Source organism: Symphodus melops, assembly GCF_947650265.1.
Source record: "Symphodus melops genome assembly, chromosome: 3".
Taxonomy (NCBI): Eukaryota; Metazoa; Chordata; class Actinopteri; order Labriformes; family Labridae; genus Symphodus; species Symphodus melops.
This window is the reverse complement of record NC_136693.1, coordinates 1,900,161-1,922,479: the sequence shown is the minus strand read 5'-3', so window position 1 is coordinate 1,922,479 and position 22,319 is coordinate 1,900,161. Positions and strand designations below refer to the sequence as shown.

General features: G+C 44.5%; 3 protein-coding genes across 3 annotated transcripts in view; 2 read left to right on the top strand and 1 right to left on the bottom strand.

Annotated features, from left to right (window-relative positions):
- Positions 1 to 1,920: 1,920 nt before the first annotated feature.
- Positions 1,921 to 3,742, top strand: ptpmt1 (protein tyrosine phosphatase mitochondrial 1). The gene is made up of 4 exons (XM_079340068.1): positions 1,921 to 2,188; positions 2,953 to 3,033; positions 3,191 to 3,382; positions 3,505 to 3,742. The coding sequence occupies exons 1-4, from the start codon at positions 2,042 to 2,044 to the stop codon at positions 3,631 to 3,633; spliced, it is 549 nt and encodes a 182-aa protein (XP_079196194.1). The 5' UTR covers positions 1,921 to 2,041; the 3' UTR covers positions 3,634 to 3,742.
- A 1,722-nt stretch (positions 3,743 to 5,464) lies between these two features.
- Positions 5,465 to 8,173, top strand: ndufs3 (NADH:ubiquinone oxidoreductase core subunit S3). The gene is made up of 7 exons (XM_079339969.1): positions 5,465 to 5,572; positions 5,862 to 5,927; positions 6,188 to 6,285; positions 6,384 to 6,533; positions 6,692 to 6,817; positions 7,365 to 7,484; positions 7,880 to 8,173. Exons 1-7 carry the CDS (start codon positions 5,518 to 5,520, stop codon positions 8,045 to 8,047), a joined length of 783 nt encoding a protein of 260 aa, XP_079196095.1. The 5' UTR covers positions 5,465 to 5,517; the 3' UTR covers positions 8,048 to 8,173.
- Positions 8,174 to 14,749: 6,576 nt separating this feature from the next.
- The window catches only part of c1qtnf4 (C1q and TNF related 4), a 21,181-nt gene continuing 13,611 nt past the window's right edge, over positions 14,750 to 22,319 (bottom strand). Inside the window, exons 2-3 of the mRNA XM_079339291.1 lie at positions 16,445 to 16,806; positions 14,750 to 15,658 (exon numbers count right to left, since the gene is read on the bottom strand). Of these exons, the coding sequence (XP_079195417.1) occupies positions 14,840 to 15,658; positions 16,445 to 16,801 (1,176 nt within the window). The 5' untranslated portion in view covers positions 16,802 to 16,806 and the 3' untranslated portion in view covers positions 14,750 to 14,839. The remainder of the gene's footprint in view (positions 15,659 to 16,444; positions 16,807 to 22,319) is intronic.

Genomic DNA, 22,319 nt, shown 5'->3' with positions numbered 1-22,319 from the left:
TTGTTATCCAGGGCTTATTATTGGAAAACACTTGAACTGTTCTAACAGGGACCAACATCTCTGCACAGAAGGTGATGTATGATGTTACTGCATCAGTGGCCTCCTCTAAAGTGTTGCCCTCTGTAAACACCTCCCACAGTGTACAGTCAAAACAGCCCTGAAGGGTCTCCTGCACTACACTGTCCCACTGTTGGACCTGTCTCTTGACTACCCCTTCTCTCTGTAGTTTGGTGCATCCCGCAAAAATAACAGCTCCTGTTACAGTGGAAGAATCCACTTTAATCGCTGCTCTTCTTCGCTTCCACAGCGAGACCTGTCCAAAGCCGCCAACGCCCAGATCCAGCACGACGTCCTGAACTCCACCAGCACCAACCTCTGACCTCGCCGCTCACGTCCTCGCCCGTCCAATGAGGGCGGGATCTCTGCTGCCTGCTTTTTAAATGTACATGAAGGTGATAATATATGAAGTGTCAGGTCAGTGAGGTGCGGAGCGTAAATACATCACTGCTTTATCCGTAACATGTTTGTGACTAACACTACTTTGGCTCTCTAACATTTAAACGAAAGAAAGTTCAAAAGCTTCTCTTTCTGAAGTTATGCAATCTGAGGTTACAGGCCAAATGTATTATGAACGCTACTTATGCACTTTTTTTTATTTAGATCATATTTTGCAGTGCGCTCACTGTCACCCAAATCTGTTTTTATGTGTGTATGTATGCTGTAAATATTTCTGTCTCCACTCCTTCTCTTCATAGGACTGTTGGACAATAAGCTAGTTGTTGAAACAGGCGGTTAAAAAAAGTCATTTATAGGTGCTGTGCTAAACTCTGATTATAGATCAATCATTTGCCTGATAAAGTGTATTAAATGTTATTTCACTTGAAAAGAAATGATGATGTGTTTTATTGGATCTTCAAGTTCAAACATCAGACACAAACATGAGTGTGTGTCCAGTTCATCCACACTGCTCACATTTCTGTAAACACAAAGCCCGACACTCTGACCTGATCAAATCCTTCCCTCACGTTTAGTTTTTACACCCAGCACAGTCAAAGCTCTGATTTTAGAAATATAGAGATTGTTAGTTTTAAAGGTCACATATGACGACATGTCACATGTTTCACGTGTGTCCCTCGTCTGTCTACACATCGTGAGAAAAGTCCATCGTCTCTTTGTCAATAAAATCTCAGACAACATGGATTCAGCGTCTTTGTGCGTCTGACCTCGGTGTCAGCAGATTCCTGTGAGGGGAAGACGGCTGAGAGGTCAAGCTTGAGTAAAGCTAATCTCTTAAAAACAAAGGTTAACGTAAAGCGTCAGTGAGGATGTATAAAGCAATATTTCAAAAGGTGGAAAAAAAAATCAAACAGCTGACTTTAAATGTAGTGATGGGGGAAGTGTACACTGTTCAGGCTGATGTTACTTCATACCGTCTGAGTAAATTATTAACAAGGCTTGATTAATTTAATCAGTGTTGATTAACATCTGGTGACATTGTCTGTCTTTGTAGGTTTTAAATGTATGATTTGAAGTTCTGATTAATCTGAGCAGATTAAATGTGTTCTTCAATCGTCCTTCTGAAGTGTCAGGTTGATCATTCTAGATGCATGTTTTAATAAAGATTTCATTATTTGATAAATGCTCCTCTTAGTCTAAACTGAGAGGTGAACCGAGTATATTTAAATAAAAGGGTTTAGATTTTGAACAACAGCCCAAAAAAAACCCAACTTGATATATTATGTATCTTGCTTAATATAAGTCATGAAAAATAAAATAAAAATTAATTCGAATATAAAAAGTGTAAATATTAACAATAATAATCATTCTCATTATAAGAAGAAGAATAAAAAGTGTATCAAATTTGAGGAGTCGCAGATTTTACTCTGAAGGATGACGTACCGGAAGTCCTGTTATTCTCTGACCAGACTTCCGGTCTCCAGGTGGGAGGGACGTAAATCCATCCTTGTGGGGACTGGGACACGTGAACATGTCAGACTTGGTTCTGTACTCAGTAACAGTGTGTGGTTATTAAGTTTGAGCCATGTCGGCCGCCGTAGCTCGGCTGCTCTTCTACCCGACGCTCGCCTACAATGTGCTCATGGAGAAAGTGTCCCTGAGACGCTGGTTCGACCGAGTGGACGACACCGTGATCCTGGGAGCCCTGCCGTTCAGGTCCATGACCAAACAGGTCAGACTGCCTCAACAGGAACTCAACCTTCAAATGTTGCGAATGTTCAATTCTTCTTCTTCTTCTTCTTCTTCTTCTTCTTCTCTTTTATTTAAAGCCAGGAAGTCATCATGACTGCAGGGTAAAAAAGTGCATTGTTGTTGTTTCTACTCTTCAGACCTTGACTCACTTGTTTGAGCACCAAAGGTCATAATAAAGGAAGTTACGATTCACGATACGATTTATGTTCATATAATCTGGAGCTGATTGAAACTTCTTATTGTGCTGTTTACATGCATATATATATCTGTTTACATGCATAAATATCTGTTTATATGCATATATATCTGTTTACGTGCATATATATCTGTTTACGTGCATATATATATGTTTACATCTTTAGTCCGATCACTGTCTACTTATACCTTCTTTTTTGTATTTAAATGTCTACATGTGTATTTTAACTTTGTTCCTCCCTCTTGACACTTTATCCTTTTGTTGACTCTTTATTATCTTTGGTTACATGTTTTATATTATAGCTGCACGTCCTTCATTTCCTGTCTCTGTGTGCTGTTGAATTGAAGGACAAATAAAGTAGTTTTTTTTTTAACTGAGCTGCTGCATCATGTTGGTTGTTGGTCTTCAGTTGTTTGTTTAACAGCTCAACATGTTTAAACTCACCGTGTGTGTTTATGACGTCACTTCCTGCAGCCTCACTGTTTCTACGAGCTCGGAGCTCTTGAAGTGTCGTCGGGCTGATTTCTCTCTCTTTTCTCTCGTTCCAGCTGGTTGATGCAGAAAACGTTCGAGGTGTCATCACCATGAACGAGATGTACGAGACCAAATATTTCTGCAACTCAGCCGAGGTGAGTGAACGTTTGTGTTTGTTATAGGAAAGTAAACATGACCCAGAAACATATATTTGAATAAGTTTGACTTGTTGTGTCTGTCTTGTGTTTATGTTGAATATTAGCTGAGAACGTTTCTGCTCCACCTTAACGTCCCGTTAATCTGACCCTTCAGGAGTGGCAGGCTGCAGGCGTGGAGCAGCTGAGGCTGAGCACAGTCGATCTCACCGGCGTTCCCAGTCTGGAGAATCTGCACCGAGGAGTGGAGTTCGCCCTGCAGCACAGAGAGCGGGGGAGCAGCGTGTACGTGCACTGCAAGGCCGGACGCTCCCGCAGCGCCACGCTGGCTGCTGCCTACCTCATCCGGGTCAGTATCTCACCACGGGGGATGTTGGACCACCACTAACACTGGTGTCATCCATTTCCTGTTTTTTATTCCATGATGTTTATTCGATAAAGACATGATGTGTTTTTTTCCTCCCCTCACAGTTACACTGCTGGACGCCGGAGGAGGCCTGTGAGAAGCTGGCGTCTGTCCGGCCGCACGTCTTGGTGCGCTCAGCTCAGCTGGAGATGCTGAGGAGTTACTACCAGCAGGTGTGCGGAGAGTCGAGCTGAGGGTCGGACCTCGTGGTGCGTTCAGCTGGCAGAGTGGACTCAAAGCCTTTTTTAAATAGACTCAAATCCTCCATGTTTTTGTGTTCAGCCGCTGATAACAAAATGCCCCAAACTTGTTGTTGTTTCCTCCAACGTTATGTAATCTTAATTCTCATGAGCTTTACTGGAGAATGGCCGACATTGACTCAAATTATGTCACGCTCCTTGTCCACCAAGCGTGTTTTGCTTTTTTTTTTCTCGTTTTTTTTCTCGATGAGGAGCGAGTGTTCGCAGCAGGCGGCTGACCAGAGGAAAAGAGTGCAATGCCTGGCGTCTTTTTCCAAGCAGTCAGCGAGCTCTTTTTTTTTTTACTTGACAGAAATGCGCTGTTGACTTTTCAACAACACTCCTTTCAAAATACACGGTATTCCCCGTGGATATAAAACATACTGGAAAAAGTAACGGAGCACTGTGTGTGAGACTGTTGTCATGGAGACAGGACGGACGTGTGTAATGGTTTAAATGCGAGGTTGGTGCGAGGCCTCAGATAGGACAAAAACAAACAGTCATTTTCTTCCAGTAATGTTGTAACAGATTTAGTTTCAATCAACTTCTCTCCTTTAATTATCTGACATCAGATTTCCTGCTTGTTGCTGGAACTCATTTCTTCTAAGTCTTTTAATTCCTTAAAGCTCAAATTATGTTCAGGAATGTTTCAGGTTAACACTCGGAAAGTTCTCAAAGCCTCGGAGCGTTTGCTTGGCCAACAGGTCGCTCTGATCCCGACTCAAATCCGACGGTGATGAAACAGGAATAAATGATCCAGTCAGTAGACGTGTTGCAAACACTTCAATCAAGACAATAAAAGTAAATAACATAAAATTCATTCTGTACAATGTCTCGTGTTAATAAATGTTTTTGAAAACTTGTGTTACTATCAGAAATCATAAAAATGTCATCACTGTATGATGCCTTTACGTGAAACTAGTTCAACTGGGCGGCAACATGAAACGCCGCTCTGATGACTGTCGAGTTTTTATGTGAAAATAAAGACCGTTTACTGTAAAGTGTTTTTTGTTGTAACTCACTAATAAAAAATCCACTTTTCACACAGTTTTTCTTTCGTCACCTCAAATTTTTATTTAAAGGGAAAAACATAATACATTTTATTATTACACAAAACAATCAGATGATAAACAAATGAACCTGAGACTTGAAGCTTCTTATTTAGATTCAAATGATCCCTGTGGCCTGGTGCTGCAAATGAAGCATTCGGCTGTAAACACTAAAAGCAGTGCATCTGGGACTTGGAAGCATTTTAATAATGATAATAATATAATTACATTTAAATAGAGTGACTCTTCTGTTAAATAGATAGTCTTATTAGGTCCTTGTGTGGCTCTGCTGCTGTTACCTGGAATCTTTACTCTGTCTTGATTGTGTTTCTTTTACATTTTGAGTATGTTTTTTGGTTGCTATATTATATTATATTATATTATATTATATCATATTAGCTTTGACTGCTTTAATAACTTGTTTCTATATTAAGTATATTAGGAGAGCCACTTGACCGGCCCCTCTGGGTTTAATCTAATCACACTGTTTTTGTTTTTTTCATGTGATCTATTTTGTTTGTTTGTTAAAAGTGTATAAAATGAAAAAAAATAAAACATTTCCGACAGTTTCATACAGAGAGTGAAGAAGGATTAGTTACAAAATCAGCATAAAAACAAGTAATTCCCTTCAGAAGTAAGTAAAAGCTTAACCTCAATATCGAACAAAGAATTTGTACTTTGACAGCGCAGCTCCTCCTCCTGACCACCAGGGGGCGACACACCGACACACCGCCGACACACCGACAGCAGGCAGCATTTCTACCCGAAGAAAACAGCGAGCAGGACGAACATGGCGGCGTCGTTGATGCGGTTTGTCCGCGGAGGACTCGGACGGACTTACAACAGTAAGAAGGGCCCTGGTGTGGTTGTACTTTGTGTACAGTGTGCTGTTTTAATCTGTGTGTGTGTTTGTGTAGCCGTTAAATCCACACTGGTTTGTTTTTAACTGTCAAATGTCTCCGCTTTGACCTTCGAGCTAGCTCATGCTAATGTTAGCTTTATGTTCTGCAGCCGGTTGAATAACGAGCTTATTATTATTATTATTATTGTTATTGTTATTATTATTATTATTATTGCTATTATTATTATTAGAGGACCAGGTGTGTTAATAAAGGTGTTTTGTGTTGTGTTCAGTTGCTCGGAGTTCCTGTCTCCTCCAGCAGCAGAGCAGATTACAGAGCTCCACCACAGAGAGCAGCCGTGAGTATACACACACACACACACACACACACACACACACACACACACACACACACAGTCTGTGTGTCAAATAAAAAGATTGACACTGGCCCTCCATGTTTTTACTCAATATGTTCTGGTCACAGTTCTGGGATCTGGACTATGATTTGTCAGTTCTGGGATCTGGACTATGATTTCTCAGTTCAGGGATCTGGACTATGATTTCTCAGATCTGGCTCGATGGATCTGATCTGTTGAATTGTCCTCTTTCCTTCTTGCAGCCACTGTCAGGCCCAAAGATGCCGTCACTCACAATCAGCTGGCAGCCTTTGGGGAGTATGTTTCTGAAATGATGCCCAAATACATCCAGCAGGTCCAGGTCAGTTCTTCACGCTGCTTCACTCGTCAAATACCAGTGTGTGTGTGTGTGTGTGTGTTTTACTTGACTGAAAGGCGTGCTCTCATGTGGATGTGCAGGTGACGTGTTATGACGAGCTGGAGGTGATGATCCACCCTGACGGAGTCATCCCCATGCTGACCTTCCTGAGGGACCACACCAACGCCCAGTTCAGGAACATGATCGACCTGACGGCTGTCGACATCCCGACACGGCAGAACCGCTTCGAGGTAGCTGTCGCAGCACGGACACACACACACTTGAATTTCATCTCTGAATGTTTAAATGTCTCTGCGCTCTGGTTGGTATTCTGAGATGCCTGTTATGTATTGATGTTTTCTTGACCGTTGTCATGGTGATAGCGTGTGTGTGTCTTGTCGCTTCACAGATCGTCTACAGCCTGCTGTCGCTGCGCTTCAACTCCCGTATCCGTATCAAGACGTACACGGACGAGTTAACACCCGTGGACTCTGCCGTGCCGGTCCACATGGCGGCCAACTGGTACGAGAGGGAGGTGAGTGCGAACCTGCAGAGCAAACAAAAAAAAAAAGTAAAACCTGGATTTAAATGACTAAGGGGTTAAAATAAAAGTTTTCACCTTACAGGAGAATAAAAACACCAACACAGAGAACATGATGCTGCTTTGAGTCATGTCAGTCGGATACAGACGAAACGTTTTCTCCTACCTGCGTGCTCGTGTATGAAGTGTACCGTGTTTACGAAGCGCACGAAGCGTACCGAGCACGAGCACAGGTCGGAGCGCTCACACTCAGTCTTTAGGGGCTGAAGTGAGCTGAGACACGGCACAGATTTGTGGAGTGTGAGTGCGCCCTCGCTGCGTGCTGTGATTGTGTCAGAGCATCAGACAGTAAAAAAAATAATTCTTATGGACTCTACGGATTAATATCAGCTTCAGGTCCATCAATGCACTTTTTAAATTTGTTGAAAAAAATGGAGCCTATAATAAAAAAAAAACAGAATTTGTTCTGAGCAATAACAGACGAGCTGTGTGTGTGTGTGTGTGTGTGTGTGTTGTTGATGTCGTTTGTGTGTTTTGACAGGTGTGGGACATGTTCGGCGTGTTCTTCGCCAACCACCCCGACCTGAGGCGCATCCTGACCGACTACGGCTTCGAGGGTCATCCCTTCAGGAAGGACTTTCCTCTGTCGGGATACGTGGAGGTGAGCTCCGTCGTCTCACTCAATTCATCATTTGTCGACTTCCCAGAATAAATGCAGGATGTCAGCGAGACGGGCCGGATGGAAGCTGAGCCCAGACGTTTAGCTGGATCCTGTGTTTGTTGTTTTATTCATGTGCTTATAGAGAGTCCCGCAGGCCCTGAACGCATCCTTTATTCTACCTGCCAAGACAGAATAATTGATCCTCATCGTACTTTCAAAAAGTGCATGTATTTCCTTGAAGGATTAAATCATTAAATTAGCCTCTTTGATCTGTTTTTAAAAATGTAGCACGCTCAGCATCTCATCAGAGATGGATTCTTTCTCTTCATATTTTTTCGTCTTTGGCAAAAACAACAACCCCTCAAACTGCTTGTTGTCTCCGTCCTCCTCCTCAGGTGCGCTACGACGACGAGGTGAAGCGCGTGGTGGCCGAGCCCGTGGAGCTGTCGCAGGAGTTCAGGAAGTTCGACCTGAACACGCCCTGGGAGGTTTTCCCGGCGCACAGGGAGCCCAAAGACGCCCCGCCCAAACTGGAGGCCGGAGAGGCTCCTGAGAAGAAATGATCTCCCCTTTCATCGCCACGCTCCGTCTGTTTGAGTCGTTTTGGGAGACCCCCCCTCCTCCCCCAGCTGAACAAAGCCACCTGAATATTTATGTAAATAAAGATACGAATAAAAGAATCATAAAAAATAGCTTTTTATTGGTGCTGTGGTTTTTAAGAGGCTGAAGATAAGCGACCTTTATTTGACCTCTCACCTGTATAAATTCACCTGCTGTTCTTCCAGCGTCCACTCGTCTGCTTTCAGCCTTTCAACGTGTTTTGGGCTCCTGGATTTCCTCCTGTTTAGGACCAGTAGTGATGGTTTGTTAAAAAAGAAATCAAACTTTGCCTTCGTTAGAAGAAGAGCTGAGGAGAGGCAGGAAGGTTCAGAGGAGAGAGTGGAGACCCACAGCTGCTGTGAGGAGGACGACAGCCTCTGTCTGCAGTGTTTTACAGTCTGAGTGTCTGTTAACCCACAAAATGTGACATAAATCCATCCAGGCCTTTGTAGTCTGCGTAGTCTTACCTCACAGAAATGCTCCTTTTTCACAAGTTGGATTCAGGTTAAAAAAAAGAATCCCCTCCCCCGGGGGGGTGAACGTTTGTGCAGGTCTGCCATTGTTATTGTTGGTAGAGGCTGCTTTGCAGACCCACCAGCTGCTTCTTCAGCAGTTTGTAAATGTGTATTAAAGGATTATTTAATACTGACGGTCGCTTTACAAAGCAGACTCGACCGTCAGCGTGTGAATGTTAGTTTTCTGATCGCTCGCTTTCAGTGATCATAAATAAATAAAGTCAAGTCCTTTTATGATTTAGATTTGCATTTACTTTTTTAAAATTTAGTAAACTTTAGTACTCAGATAAAACATCCAACATCAGGACTGTCTGTCTGTCTGGGCTTTAACAATATTCTTCAATAGGTACAGTATAAACATTAAGACTTAAAGAGATAAAGACAGCCGAAGCTTGGAGCGATGAATTATTATAAATTAATATAACTGATGTGCTTAAGTTAAAAATCATTTTTTGCAAAGTTAAAACCCACAAGTAAAGTGTATTTAAATCTTTGTATTTGTGTTAATATTTTAAAAACAATTTCTTTCAACCATTTAAAACAATCTTTCAGTCTGGTGTTTATTCAGTGTTTTGTCAACTGTTGCAATCTCACAATGATTCAAGAGGTACGTTTAGACTTTCAGACAATTTATTTTACTTCTTTCTTTTTTAAGGTTATTTTATAGGTTTTTTTATGGGGTTCCCCCCCCCCCCCAAATGTTCCTCTAAACCGGGAGAGGAAGAGAGGAGTGATGCGGGGTCAGGAGAGGTCACGCAAAAACATTTTCTGTGTACACGTAAAAATATGCATTTTTTTTTTTTAATTTATCACAGTAAAGCTGATTTATCTGTTCTATATCTGTTTCCTTTCAATCAGTAAGAAGGTCCATTCTTCAAATGTTCTTCCCTTCTGTGGTGAAGTAGTGATTGATTTTTTACCATCCGAGCGGATCGACCAGTACTGACATCGTCCAGCAGGTGGCACTGCAGCACACGTTAAAGACTCAGGAGCGCGCAGCAGTCATCTCTCCACCTGCTGAACGCTTCGTTTCTGTCTTTATCTCACATCAATGATCCAACAAAAGCTCAGTCTTCTTCTTTTTTTTTTTATTATTCAGTCAAACATGTTCATTAAAGCATTCAGTTTACACCAAAGAAATACTGAAAAACATCTCAAAGAGTCAACATGAGCCGGACTACTGGGAACAACACGTGGGTCAACATGTTTACTTTTTCTTTTACTTATTCTTCCATCATTTGGTGTTGGTGGGTTTTTTTTTTTGCTTTCTTTGGCCCGAAGAGCAACAACCAGGGGTGTGTCCAGACTTTTCCCGGGTGGCCCCTGACTCATGCGGGGGGGCCAAACACAAATGAATATATTTAGCATCATGTCTGCTTTAACTACGTACAGTAAAGTTTCATTCACAGACAAGGTGGCGACATTAACATTTCTGTGGCTCAATTTTATTGAACACATTTTTTTTTTTTTTGAAAAACACAAGTTCCAACTTTAAGTACCTCAAATAATTGCTGGAAAAGTCCGGCAACTCATTTAGCGGCAATTAGTCGGTACCAAAAGGTTGCCAATAAAAGTACATTTTGCAAGTTTGAAAAAAAGGACCCAAATAGTTGATTGCAACACAAGTTTCCCCTCCAATCATAGATCCACATGCCGCCAGCTCTCTGGACACGCCCCTGGCGATCAACCAGGAAGTATTTAATATCTAACATTGATCCACGTCTGCTTGACACAGTCAGTAATACAGAATGATGGATCAGAAATAAAGAAGCACAGACCAGAAACATGTGACGTAAAGTCAGAAGCTGTACAGAGAGATCTCAGGATGACACTTAACAAGCCCACACATCTTTTTTTATTCATTGTATTTTCAGTTACGTGCATGCATATCAAAAGTGCTTCTGTCACCAAAGTGAACGAGCTGTTTTTTTTTTATTTTTATGACCAGGTTTGACCTTCACACTCCGGTTATTCTAACTGGGTCAGCTCCGTGTGAAGGTGAAAGTGAAGCCGAGCTCCCGTGAGGCCGGGATGGTTAAAAACCCAGCGAGGGGTCAGACTGTGACAGAACACATTAGGATCCGAAATGAGGCACACTCACAGTTTAATTTCATACTGTGAAAAAGAAATTATCTCATTGTCCAACGTGTTGTCACCGTCGGAGGAGCCAGCGCAGCCGTGGAGGACAGGAAATTGTCGATTAGAAAGAGTGCGAGCAGAGAGAGAGAGAGAGAGAGAGAGAGAGAGTCGTGCTGAGAGCGTGACTCCAGAGAGTCACCGTCTCTTATTAGTTTTCAGAGGAGGTGTGAGACCGTTTCCCCGCTGACGATGAGATCACAGAGAGGTGACCGGAGGATCTTTTCAGGCTTAACTTGAACGATTCAACATGTTCATGTTTTTTTACAGATTACAGTGAATTCAGGAAGGGGAACCCGATGTTGTCCTGATTGTGCTTCTGCTTTAGTTTAGGTGCCAAAGTGCTGCACGTCAGGCTGCAGAGACTTAGATATTCCACTCGTGTCAGTATGTGAAAGGATGACTGAGGAAGGTCATTATTCATCTTCGCTGGGCCAATGTGGAAACATGTTCTAGAACAGGGGTAGCCAACCCTGGTCCTCGAGGGCCACTATCCTGCATGTTTTAGATGTCTCCCTCTTCCAACACACCTGATTCATCAAGCTCTGCAGAAGCCTGATAACGATCCTGATCATTTGAATCATTTGGCCCTCGAGGACCAGGGTTGGCTACCCCTGTTCTGGAATAATCCCTGCACCCATTTCACTGAACTCCTCCACACCCAGTCGGAGCCTCAGCTCATCTTCCTCCCTCAGCCTCCTCATCCCTCCCGCCTGCCTGCATGACCACCACGGGGCTCCAGAGCCTGCAGCCGCTCTGCATGTGGAATAAAAGGACCAATGAGGGCGCAGCGTGAGTCGTCTGACTGGACTGCATGCTCCATGTTGATGCATCTGTTTCAGCTTTCTGCAGCTTGAAGTCGGATTCAGTTGGTGTTTTTTTTTTCTTGCAGGATATTTAACGAATCACAGCAGGAAAGCAGCAGATGAGAGTGAATAAGTGTCACTTTTAAATCACTGTTAAGTATCACTTCACGTGGTGCCGCTCCAGCACAGACGGTGATTTTCATGAAGTCGAGGTTCATCACAATTTGAACAGCGTCGTCTTCCTCCCGGCGGCGTGAAATTAAACAGACATGCACATTAGAGCGGGCCCCCCCCCCCCCTCCCTTCACCCCCCTACAGTGGTCGCCATCTGAAGAAGTGAATTAAACGCTGCTCAAATCAGAATGAAATGCGGGTCCAGATCTCAGCGGGGCCCAGAGGCGACATGTGGTCGGCAGTGGGGACGCGATGAGTTCGTCCTGCTGTGTGGTCGAGACAACGAAGTGAAGACAAGACTCATCTTGACACAGAACACACTGTGCATATTGTTCTCACATGCCTCGAAAGACTTGAAGAAAGAGCAACCTTTTTTTGTTTTTGTTTTTTTTAACACACACACACACACACACACACACAAACAAGCAGAAACACCGAGTCAGAGACGAGGATAACAAAAGCACTTACAGAAATATTTCACTTCTGAATCAAAGTTCGGTGATTACTCCTTCACCTTCGTGTCAGTTTGAACTCAGGAGAAGAAGAGCTCGTGGGGTGATCACACCTTTCTGGGAGGTCTTATTTGACATGTTTTTCATCACTCCGAGAGATCGCTCCAGCTGGTCATCTTTAACACCATGCAGTGGGATCCTTGTTTCTCCCCTCTACCTGCTGCACACCTGAGTGCACACCTGGGCTCAGTGAGGAGGAGGAGGAGCCAGGATGGAGAGACGCAGTCACTGAGTCCTATCTTCATTTTATTCTTGTTTTCTAGGTTAGTTTCTCCTCAGCTAGTTTTTACGAGAAGATACTGAGAGTCATGGCCGCAGGAAGTGGGGGTACTGCAGCGCCCCCTAGTGGCGAGGGGAGCTTTGACACGCGTAGGCTATTACATGTATTTCTTGATTTTAATTTAATTATTTTTAGGCCTAATCAACAAGTTCACGGAAGTTACGTTGTCGACGTCAGGTAGGCTCGTGGTTGCAGACGCTGAGTGAAGTGAAAAGGTTCCCCGCTCGCTCAAGATGTGGCATCATGTTGGACTGAGCTCAAGTAACAAACAAAGAGCCATGTTTTCAGAGACAGAAACACTGATTGAGTTCCGTCTGTGCCTTCACGTCTCTGTGTCCTCGCCTGAGCTCAGCCTTACGTCTGTTGAAGACAGGCAGCACCATGATGACCCAGAAAAGACTCACAAACCTTTCACTGATGTATGCCAATACAGACATCATGAACTCTCTGGACATTCGTCCCCTCATTAGAGACTTTATCTCCACGTCCTCAGAGCGCACCTGGACATTTGGACACCTGTAACCAGGACAGCGTGTCTGCAGCTCAAAGTAAGGTCATGGTGCCGCCGCGCACTTTCATATATGCAGTTTAATGTCACACTATAGTCTTTATGTAAGGTGGTGTGGATTCAGAGTGTTACTGTGATCGTGTGTTCTGTGCGTAATGGATTTGGAGAGCTGTTTAATAACGTGTAAATGGTTTGGATTGTTTCCTTGTGGTTTGCGTAAAAAAGGTTGGAGATGGAGAATAAAGTGTGATTTTGTGCGTGTGTTTGCGTGATGAATGTGGAGAGCTGTTCAATAATGTGCTTAAATTGTCTGAGGTTATTTCTTTGCGCTGTGCGTGAAAGGATGTAGGAGCTGATAGAGTCTGTGTGACGTAAATGTGGGTGCAAGCTGATCAAACCTGTTAATGTTAAAGTGTTATAGTGAAGTTTAAGTCATTGTGCAGATATTCCTCTGAGAGCTGATGGTGTGTGTGTGTGTGTGTGTGTGTGTGTGTGTGTGGCCCTGTGTGTGTGTTCACTGAAGAGTGTAAAACAATGACGTGGTGAATCTTCATCTTTTTAAAACATATTTAAAAGTATATATTATGAATGTATTCTAAATAGGCTCAGAGATTTTTTAGATTTTTTACAGCCCCCCCTGTTCAAAATAACTTCCATTGGCTCTGCTGAGAGTGAAGGCCCTTTACGAGTTTGGCTCCGCCCCTTAACCATCTTCTGTTCTTAATTGGCCCGGGGTCTCCAGTCCCAGCTGTATTATATCTGGAGAGTTACTGGCTTTAAAAGTAAGTCGAGCCTGTGTGTTTACACCTGTACTTTTCAGATTCATTTCTATTTATTTTTTTGTATCATGAGAAATCCTTTTAAACGTTTGGTGTGAGCCCAGATGTAAGGTTGGCTAATCGAGCGAGGAAGCTCGAGATCATCATCATGGATGTAGATGGCTGTAAGACGAGCAGCTGTTTTGACTATCGTCTGCATTGTTGGCGGACATTTTTAAAAGCTAAGTGAGGCTAACAGGAGATGGACTCGAGCTTTTATCGTCTTCTGATTCCTCTTCGTGCTTTTACAGCGAAGGTCACACTCAGAGGCTGCTGTGTGAAGTGACCATCAGAAGTAACTCATCCTTTTAAAACACACCGCAAACAACAAAGTGGTGGGAGCAAATCGGGCAGATTATTTTACATTCATAACACGACGTCTTGCAATCACCAGCTGAAGCGATCTACTGGAGCAACTCCCAAACTTTTCAAAACCTCTCCCCCCAAAATGAATCAAAACTGGGCCAAGACCGCTCCCATTTAACAGTCCTTGGCGTCCACTGTTTAATAAAGCAGAATTAAAATCCTTCCTTCCACCAGAGGATGAAAAGCAACGATAATCATGGTGTTCTGAAAACGGGCAGAGAGGCGACTTTGAGCTGTAAAATAGATGAAATCATTTCCAATGTTTCGGCGGTTGGTCGTTCCCACTTAATTGAGAGCTGCGCTGACACAGAGGAGAGCGGGTAATGACTGAATTTTCATTTCAGAGTTCACGTCGCGGTCCTTCAGGGTCCACATTCGAGTGTGATGAAATTAGTTCCTGGGAAACCATTACCTGGAAAATGAAGAGATTTTCATTTAAGCTCTGCACTCAAGGTTTCAAGGTCTCCGTGACTTTGCAAAAAGGAATTCATTTGAAGAGGAAGCTTCACAGGAAAAAACATTCATGATGAGTGTTTCAACAACGAGTTCACCCAGCGAGTTCACTCCGAGACTTTTCCACTTCGCATGAATTCTCGTGACAACGTTCAGTCTTTGTGATGCGCCGCAGCAGCAGCGGCGGCTACGGTTTCTTTTCTGACTGGCTGCTGGCGGCCGCGTCGGTGGAGGCGGTGCTTGTGGGGAAGTCCGGGTAGACCAGGAAGCCCGTGAAGGTGATGTACTTGGCGTGGTTGCTGTAGGCGCCGAAGCCGTCTCTCTGGTGCGAGTAGAGCCAGACCGTGTCTCCGGGTTTCAGCGACAGCATCAGGCTCTGACTCTGCAGCGCTTTCTCCCCCACGCTGTCGTCGTAGATCATCGCCTGCACCTCCAGGTGGTTCTTCATCAGCTTCACGGACAGCGTCTTCTGCGGCAGCTTGCCCACGTTGAAGGAGAAGTAGTAGGCGCCGGGCACGCGGCAGGTGAACAAACCCTCGGTCACGTTGAAGTCCTCTCCGATGTTGACGAAGGCCGTGTCGAAGCTGACTGGCTGGTGCTGCGGCAGGCCCACCTGGTTGACTCCCACGATGCTTTGCGTGCGTCCGACGGAGAAAGCAGACCTCTGGTCGTCCTCCTCGTCGTTCTCCTCATCTTCCTCTTCCTCAGTATGTTGCACCCGCTCCTCCTGCGCGCCTCTCGTCGCGGTCGTGTCACGCTCTGCGCCCTGGTTGTCGCCCGACAGGGGGTTGTTCTCTTGCAGGGGCTGCTGGGAGTCGGAGTCGGGGGCGGGATGGCGCTGGTGGCGGTGCGTCTGGTATCCGTAGGTATCGGGGTAGACGAGGTAGCCGTTGAAGGTGGTGTAGTGTCCCGTGTTGCTGTAGAGCGCGTAGCGAGGGTCGCCGTGGAGGCGGAGCCAGACGGTGTCGCCGAAGTCGAGCTGCAGCATCACGCTCTGACTCTGCACCTGCAGGAGGGGAAGCAGACTTTAGTAACCCACCAGATCCACGCCGAGGTCGAGCTCACGCCAAACGACGTCTCACAGACGAACACGGCGTTTAATCGGCTCTGTTCATTCACCGCCACGACACACACACACACACACACACACACACACACACACACACACACACACACACACACACACACACACACACACACTCTGAGATAAGAGCCGCCACAGCGTGAGCTCTGACACGATAAAAGACCTCCGTTAACGTTTCCATCCTGTAACAGCATTCTGTTATTGTTTAGATAAGAGGCTTATGGAAGTCTGTAGCTTTACCTGGAAGCAACAGTTAGCTTAGCATAAGGACAGGAAGCAGGGGAAGAGCTACACTGTCTCTCTCCTGACTTTATAGTGAACACACCAGTTTTACTTCACACACACACTATTTAAAGGAAGAATAAAGTTTGTCCAACATGTGAAGTATCAACAAAAAATAAAATGAAAATAAAATAAATAAATAAATAAAGAATAATAACAAAATAAGAGATAACATTTTTTTTCTTTTTTTTTTGCAAAAAAAAAAACAACATACAAAATAAACCAACAAAATATTTAAACGGTTCAACATGTCTGAAGAGAAGTAAGAAGAATAAACTTATTAAATACTGCCCCTTCTCCATTCTGTCTTCATCACATATTAACTTCCATTTCTTCAATTTCTTACATCAAAATAAAGATTCACAATAATAAAAAAATCAATGAGGACAAAAATCGTCTGGTTGGAGCTCCAGAAACACAACTCACCTTCCTCTCCTCTCCGGCGTTCTCCTCGTACACGATGGCCTGCACCTCGTTTCTGTTCTTCATCAGCATCACTGACAGATCTTTGTGTGGAAACTTTCCCACCGTGAAGGAGAAGTAGTACGCCCCCGGGATGCGACAGCGCAGCACGCCGGCTTTGGGGTCAAAATCCCCGCCGATGTTGACGTAGACGGCGTCGAAGGTCACGGTCATCTTGGGCCCGCCCTCCATGCTGTTAGTGCGAGCGACGGAGAACGCTGACCGCAGCTCCACCTCGTCCTGCAGACGGGCAAAACCACGCACGCCGCCCGTGTGGCTCAGGCACAGCAGGCCAATCAGCACGCACGCTGGAAGCAGCATTGTATCTGCAGAAACACAAAGAAAAGAGATATGAGCACTCTAAAATAAAACATGCTTTTAAAGATTTAAGTTGTGCAAAAAATCTCTCCAAATATCTGCAATCGGTTGCGTCGCCCCCTGCTGGCCATTAAAAAAGCAGTTTTACGTATCTCTAATATCGAGCTCGACAGACACCACCAACTTTTTCACACCGCTTTGGCTCTGTGAGTCACTTTCCTCATTCACATCCTTTATAATCCGAACGCCAACAACTCTGATCCCCAGCTAACTCTCCTGACAAATAAGATAAAGATTAGACGTGCAAAGGAACTACAAATCCCACAGTCCATTGTGAGTCCAACAAGACTCAACAAGCAGGCTGTAAAGGATTGAAGCCCTGCTCCTAATAGAGAGCCACATAATGAAGATGAAACGTCCCAAACATGAAACAGACTCCAGTCAATGAGCATCAAATACAAAAGACAAACACTGAATCCCCTGTGCTGCTGTTCAAGCACATCGCCCTCTGCAGAGGAGGTATTATCGTGTCTTTTATTAGAAGAGACAAGCGCTCTTGTTCTCTCATTGTCCTCCACTAATGAAGCAGCAGGAAGCAGACACACACACACACACACACACACACACACACAGACAGAGGTAGAGCTGACAGCGCGCTCACACAGAAACACAGGAGGTGCTCAGTGCAGTTTATCGGCCGACATGAGGAGAATACTAGGAGAGAGAATACACGAGGCAGCTGCAGCTCGCTCCTTCATCACCTCGATAATGAGGTGAAGAAGCGGGTCACGTAAAGCTGCTGTTTGTGTTTTTTATTCTTATACAAAAAGGCCTCAGCGGTCCAGGTGTTCACGGCTAACACCTTCGATGACACTTTACAGTAACGGGCAGGAGGACAAGGAGGGAACGGGGACGGCGTGCAAATAAAAAAAAAATCTGAAATAATATGCAAAACTGTTGGTCAGTCTGTGAAACTTGATCACCACATTACTTGTCCAAGTCTTGTTTTTGTTTGTATTTATTGGATGTTCCGTCGTTAGTTTTGCAGGATGATGTGATCAGCTGCTGCCGACCACTGAACCACGAGCCGACTCTGTGACTGCAGCCTGTTTGGTGTTTGTTTCTGAGTGAATCCTCATCTGACTTGATCTGACTGTCGGAGTTTACGCAGAAAGAAAAAAAACCTTTTTGATAATCATCAACGCCCCGATCCGTCCAGCGTTAGCTCCGGTCGTGTGTCCTTCCTATCATGTCCCTATCATGTCTGATTAGTCTCACCTGTCCCTCATTGCCCATTTCCTGTCGCTTCGTCCGTTCATTTCTTCACCTTGCTCCTCGTGGCCCGGCTCCTGTTTTCTGGAACTTGTTGGCTTGATTTCTTTTGGATTTACCTCCAACATCTCGAGGTCTCTGCTTTAAGTCTATTTGACCCCTTTTGTTCTTCTGCATGTGTGAGATAAAACAAACTTGATACCAAACCACAGAAACCTGAAGTACACTACATCTCCCTGTCTCCCTTTTCCCCCTTAAAGGTCTAAAACATAAGTGCGATTCATGTTTGTTTATTCCAGCCATCCAAAATCACATTTTCATTTAGTTTATTAAGACAGTTTCATAACATCCCTGGAAATCCTGCTTATGTTGTTTGTGAACAGTTCTGGCAGAGAGGATATCCATGTGTGTCAGACTCATCACTTTATTTACATAAGTGGTATGAATCAGTGCTCGTCGTGCCGTGTTTCACTCCGGCAGCCTCCTCTTCACTCTGCAGGAAGGATTTCATCATCACTGAAGGTAGAAAATGTGTTTCATGGCTTCTCTGTGTTTTCAGTCCCAGTGCGTCACCGCCTGGGCCTTTAAGTTATTTACAGTTGAAACTGAGCGCTCCTCTTGTATGTTTATACCAAATCGACCTCTTCTAAATGGAAACTAATTATAGCGCTTAATTGTACTTAAGGCACTGAGGCAGGACGGATCGTTTTTGTCTGATTACTCGTCCCGCTGCAGCGGAGGGAGAAATCCATTCAGCGAGAACAAACAGAGCTGCACTGTTTACTCTGCAAATATTACAATCCAGCTTTAATGAGAGTCAACTCACGTTTTTAACTGTCGCCTAAAACAATAAGCGCCTCACTGACAGAGCATCAGTGAGGCTTGTTGGTGCAACAGAGTTTTTTTTTTTTTTTTTAATCCGATGTGACGACAGACTGAACTCCTCAGAGAGTCGGTGTGAGGCTTCAGGTTCAAACAGAAACCGAAGAATAGATCAAACAAACCCTCTTTGGTAATGAGCACCCATGGGAGAGAGGCGCCACAGAACACAGCGGCGTAGCAAAGACTTCAGCAGAGTAGCAGCCGTCCACATGCTTCATGTTTCGGTGGCTTTTAGCTCGTTTTCAGGTTGCACTCTTTTAAATGATGATTATCTTTCCAACCATCACTTCATTACATTTGTGTGAGTTCTGATGGTTTAAGCAGAGTTTGTCGGTGTGTCATAGACCAGCACAGGAAGGAGTCCTAAAACCAGGAAGTGAGTTAGCATGTTAGCGCCATGCGTTCTGACCTCTAAAAGTCTAAATGTGGATTTTGACGCCTGAAATAAGGTCTGTGGTTAACACAAGCTGAAGAGATGTTGATGTTTTGTTAGACGAGATAAACTACGTTAGCTAAGACCCCACTTGAGAATTTTTTTTACGCGTACTTAAAACAGCAGTTGCTAACAAGCGGCTAAATGAGACGACAGCATGGTTGTGGTTGGAACTCTCTCCCTAATCCTCCTTACAGCCTCTGGTCATGTTTTCACTGCTCTTGTAAATATTAGGTTAATAAACAACTTATTAAGCTAACGTTTAGCTAGCTTGTCAAAACCGCTAATTAGATCGATGAAGCATAACGGTCGTGACGTCACGATTAACCGATGGCGGTGTAGTTAGCTTGTAGCATGATGTTAGCTTTTAACTTCTCTGGGCTGCATTGACTCTTCAAACTTCATATAAATGATGTTAATCCTTAAAGATTATCCCGCTGAACTGAACAGCTACACATCAGAAATGTGTGTTTGACACAGAGACTATTTTCTGCAATCATCCAAAATCCAATGAAAGAATCCCATATGCAAATTCTCGTGAGAACACATAGCGAAGCTACTTCCGGGTTCATCCCTTTGCCAGTCTATAAAGGGTTCAGGGTCCAGGTCTTAAGAGCTCCCCCCCCCGAGCTGAGTACAGAAGAAAGTCTCGCTTGCAGTTCTTGCACAGAAGTAAAAGAAAAAAAAGTCAACTCGGGCGCAGCACTTAATGATGTCACATCTGAGCGTCCAATAGGAGGGAAGATCCGCCCACAAACTCAAATTTACAGACCTACCGCGACATCTGACAGAAGTGCGTGGGTTGAACAGGTGTGTTTTAAACAGCAGCAGGAATGGCGTGCTGGTGAAGCGCTCGAGCGTGAACTCCCCGAGGATTTCATGAACACTCAGCCTCTCCTTCTGTGCTGCTCGTGTCTTCCTCCTCCTCCTCCTCCTCCTCAGCAGCAGAAGAGAGATCAGGGCTTTCCACTGTATGATGCACAGATACAAACTGTGCATCCAACAGGTAGGATCGCCATTTTCCCGACTAGCGTTTCAGTCACCTTGCAGGGTTCGCTCTGTGGCGAGTGCAGCGCATTTCATCCTACCAAACTTCAGACTGGATTTTAGCTACTTGTTTTGTTGGTGACCAAAGAGCTGCGTTTGTTTCAGCAGGTAACTGTTTGAATCAGTCTTTTCTGTGACTGAGGCATCGGATGGACTCACGAAGACAAACCTCGTCTCGTTTCTCTTCTTGCCTGTGCAAAATGCAGATTTCTATCGAGAAACAGACTGTTGCTGTTTGTTGAACAAATATCCCAGGCAGAGTTTGATCCTGCAGATCTGCGATCCATGAACAACTCCTACGTCACCCCGTGTTTTTACAGAGGACTGACTTCTGAAACAGCTTGATCGAGCAGACGACCACATGCGTGATTAATCGTCCTGTAGTTTTCGAGACATCTTCCAAACGTGTTGGCATATTTCAGTCTAGATCAGCTCCGAGGACTGACGTGACGCTTCTTGATCCTCAGCGTAAGAGGAGTAAAGACGACGAGCAGTGATGGCTTTGGAAAGAAAAGTTGTCAATATGCCTGAGGAGTTTTTCTTCTAAACTAACTTAACTTTTTTTTTTTTTTTTAAATGCAATAATCATCTCATCAAAATCACATTTTCTGTAAAGTATGACAGCAGTGTCAAGATTTGCTTTTCAGAAAGGAAAAATCCTCTAAAGAAAACAACTCATTATTGGTGAAAACAAGCGCAGTGACGGCCTGCGAAAAATAACAAAAACATGTTTTTTTCTTCTCCTTCCGTGGGTTTCATCTTTTTCATTTTGTTTCCTTTCAGTTCAACTCAAAAAGTGGAGTATGAAACACTTTATTATCCTGGAAGATGAAGGCTGTCACGCCTCAGTGAGCCTGGCTGCGGTGTTATCAGGTGGACCCTGATCTTAAGGGAGGTCAGCCGAGGAGAAGCGGTCTCAGGCGAGCGGCTCGATGACTCCCCACAGCGCCGCCGAGTGAAGCCTGATGTCACTGTGAAGTGCTGCGTCTGTCTGTCTCTCTGTGTGTGTGTGTGTGTGTGTGTGTGTGTGTTTTATTTTCTCCACCACACACGGCGTGAAGGCCGGACGTCTGCTTCAGTGCTTGACGGGCAAAACACAAAGCAGTCCAGCATCCGTTTAACGCTTCTGTAAGCTGCGAATCACGTATTGTGGAGATGCAGGAAACGGTTCTGTGGGTGGACAATAAAAGGTCCGGGCGATGGATGGATGGATGTTTGATTGTCGAGTTCAGATGTGGTCGCCTGCTTTGTTTGGTTTTCTATGATCTGTTACCAAAAACTGGCCACACATTTAAAGGGATTTTAACCCTCAAACAGTTCCCATCAGCTCCTTTCACAAAGACCCAGCGTAGCCTGGACCGCGTGTGAATGGATCATCTTTGTTTTGCATGATTCTTGAGTTTATACTTACACTTAGTTTACTGAAATAGATCTGAGGGGGGGGGGGGGGGGTGTCTGTTTGTTTCCAAGTGCACTGTTTGGTGCGTCATATGTTGGATGGGTTCTGAACTCGTAAAGGGAAGTGAAGCGAAAGGCAGTGCATTGTGGGTCGACTCAGGCTGGATATTTCAGAATGAACTTTGATAAAGAGTTCGTGTTTACGTTCCTCCATCCACACATCGCTCCGGTCGAGACGCCGGGTGAACCTGCCGCAGGTCGAAATCCGACCAGACTGCGGCGTACCGTTCTTCCACAGTTCTGTTGTTAACATTCAGCTCATAGTGAGCTACAGCTCCATCTAGTGGTGGGTGGCGGCAGTACACAACGTTCGACAGGCTTAACAGCCCTGAATCACACAGAGGGAACGCGACTTTAAACTACGACGACGACGCCACCTTTTGACTTCGACAAAAATTCCCGCTTTATAAATCACGATCGTTTTCGTCG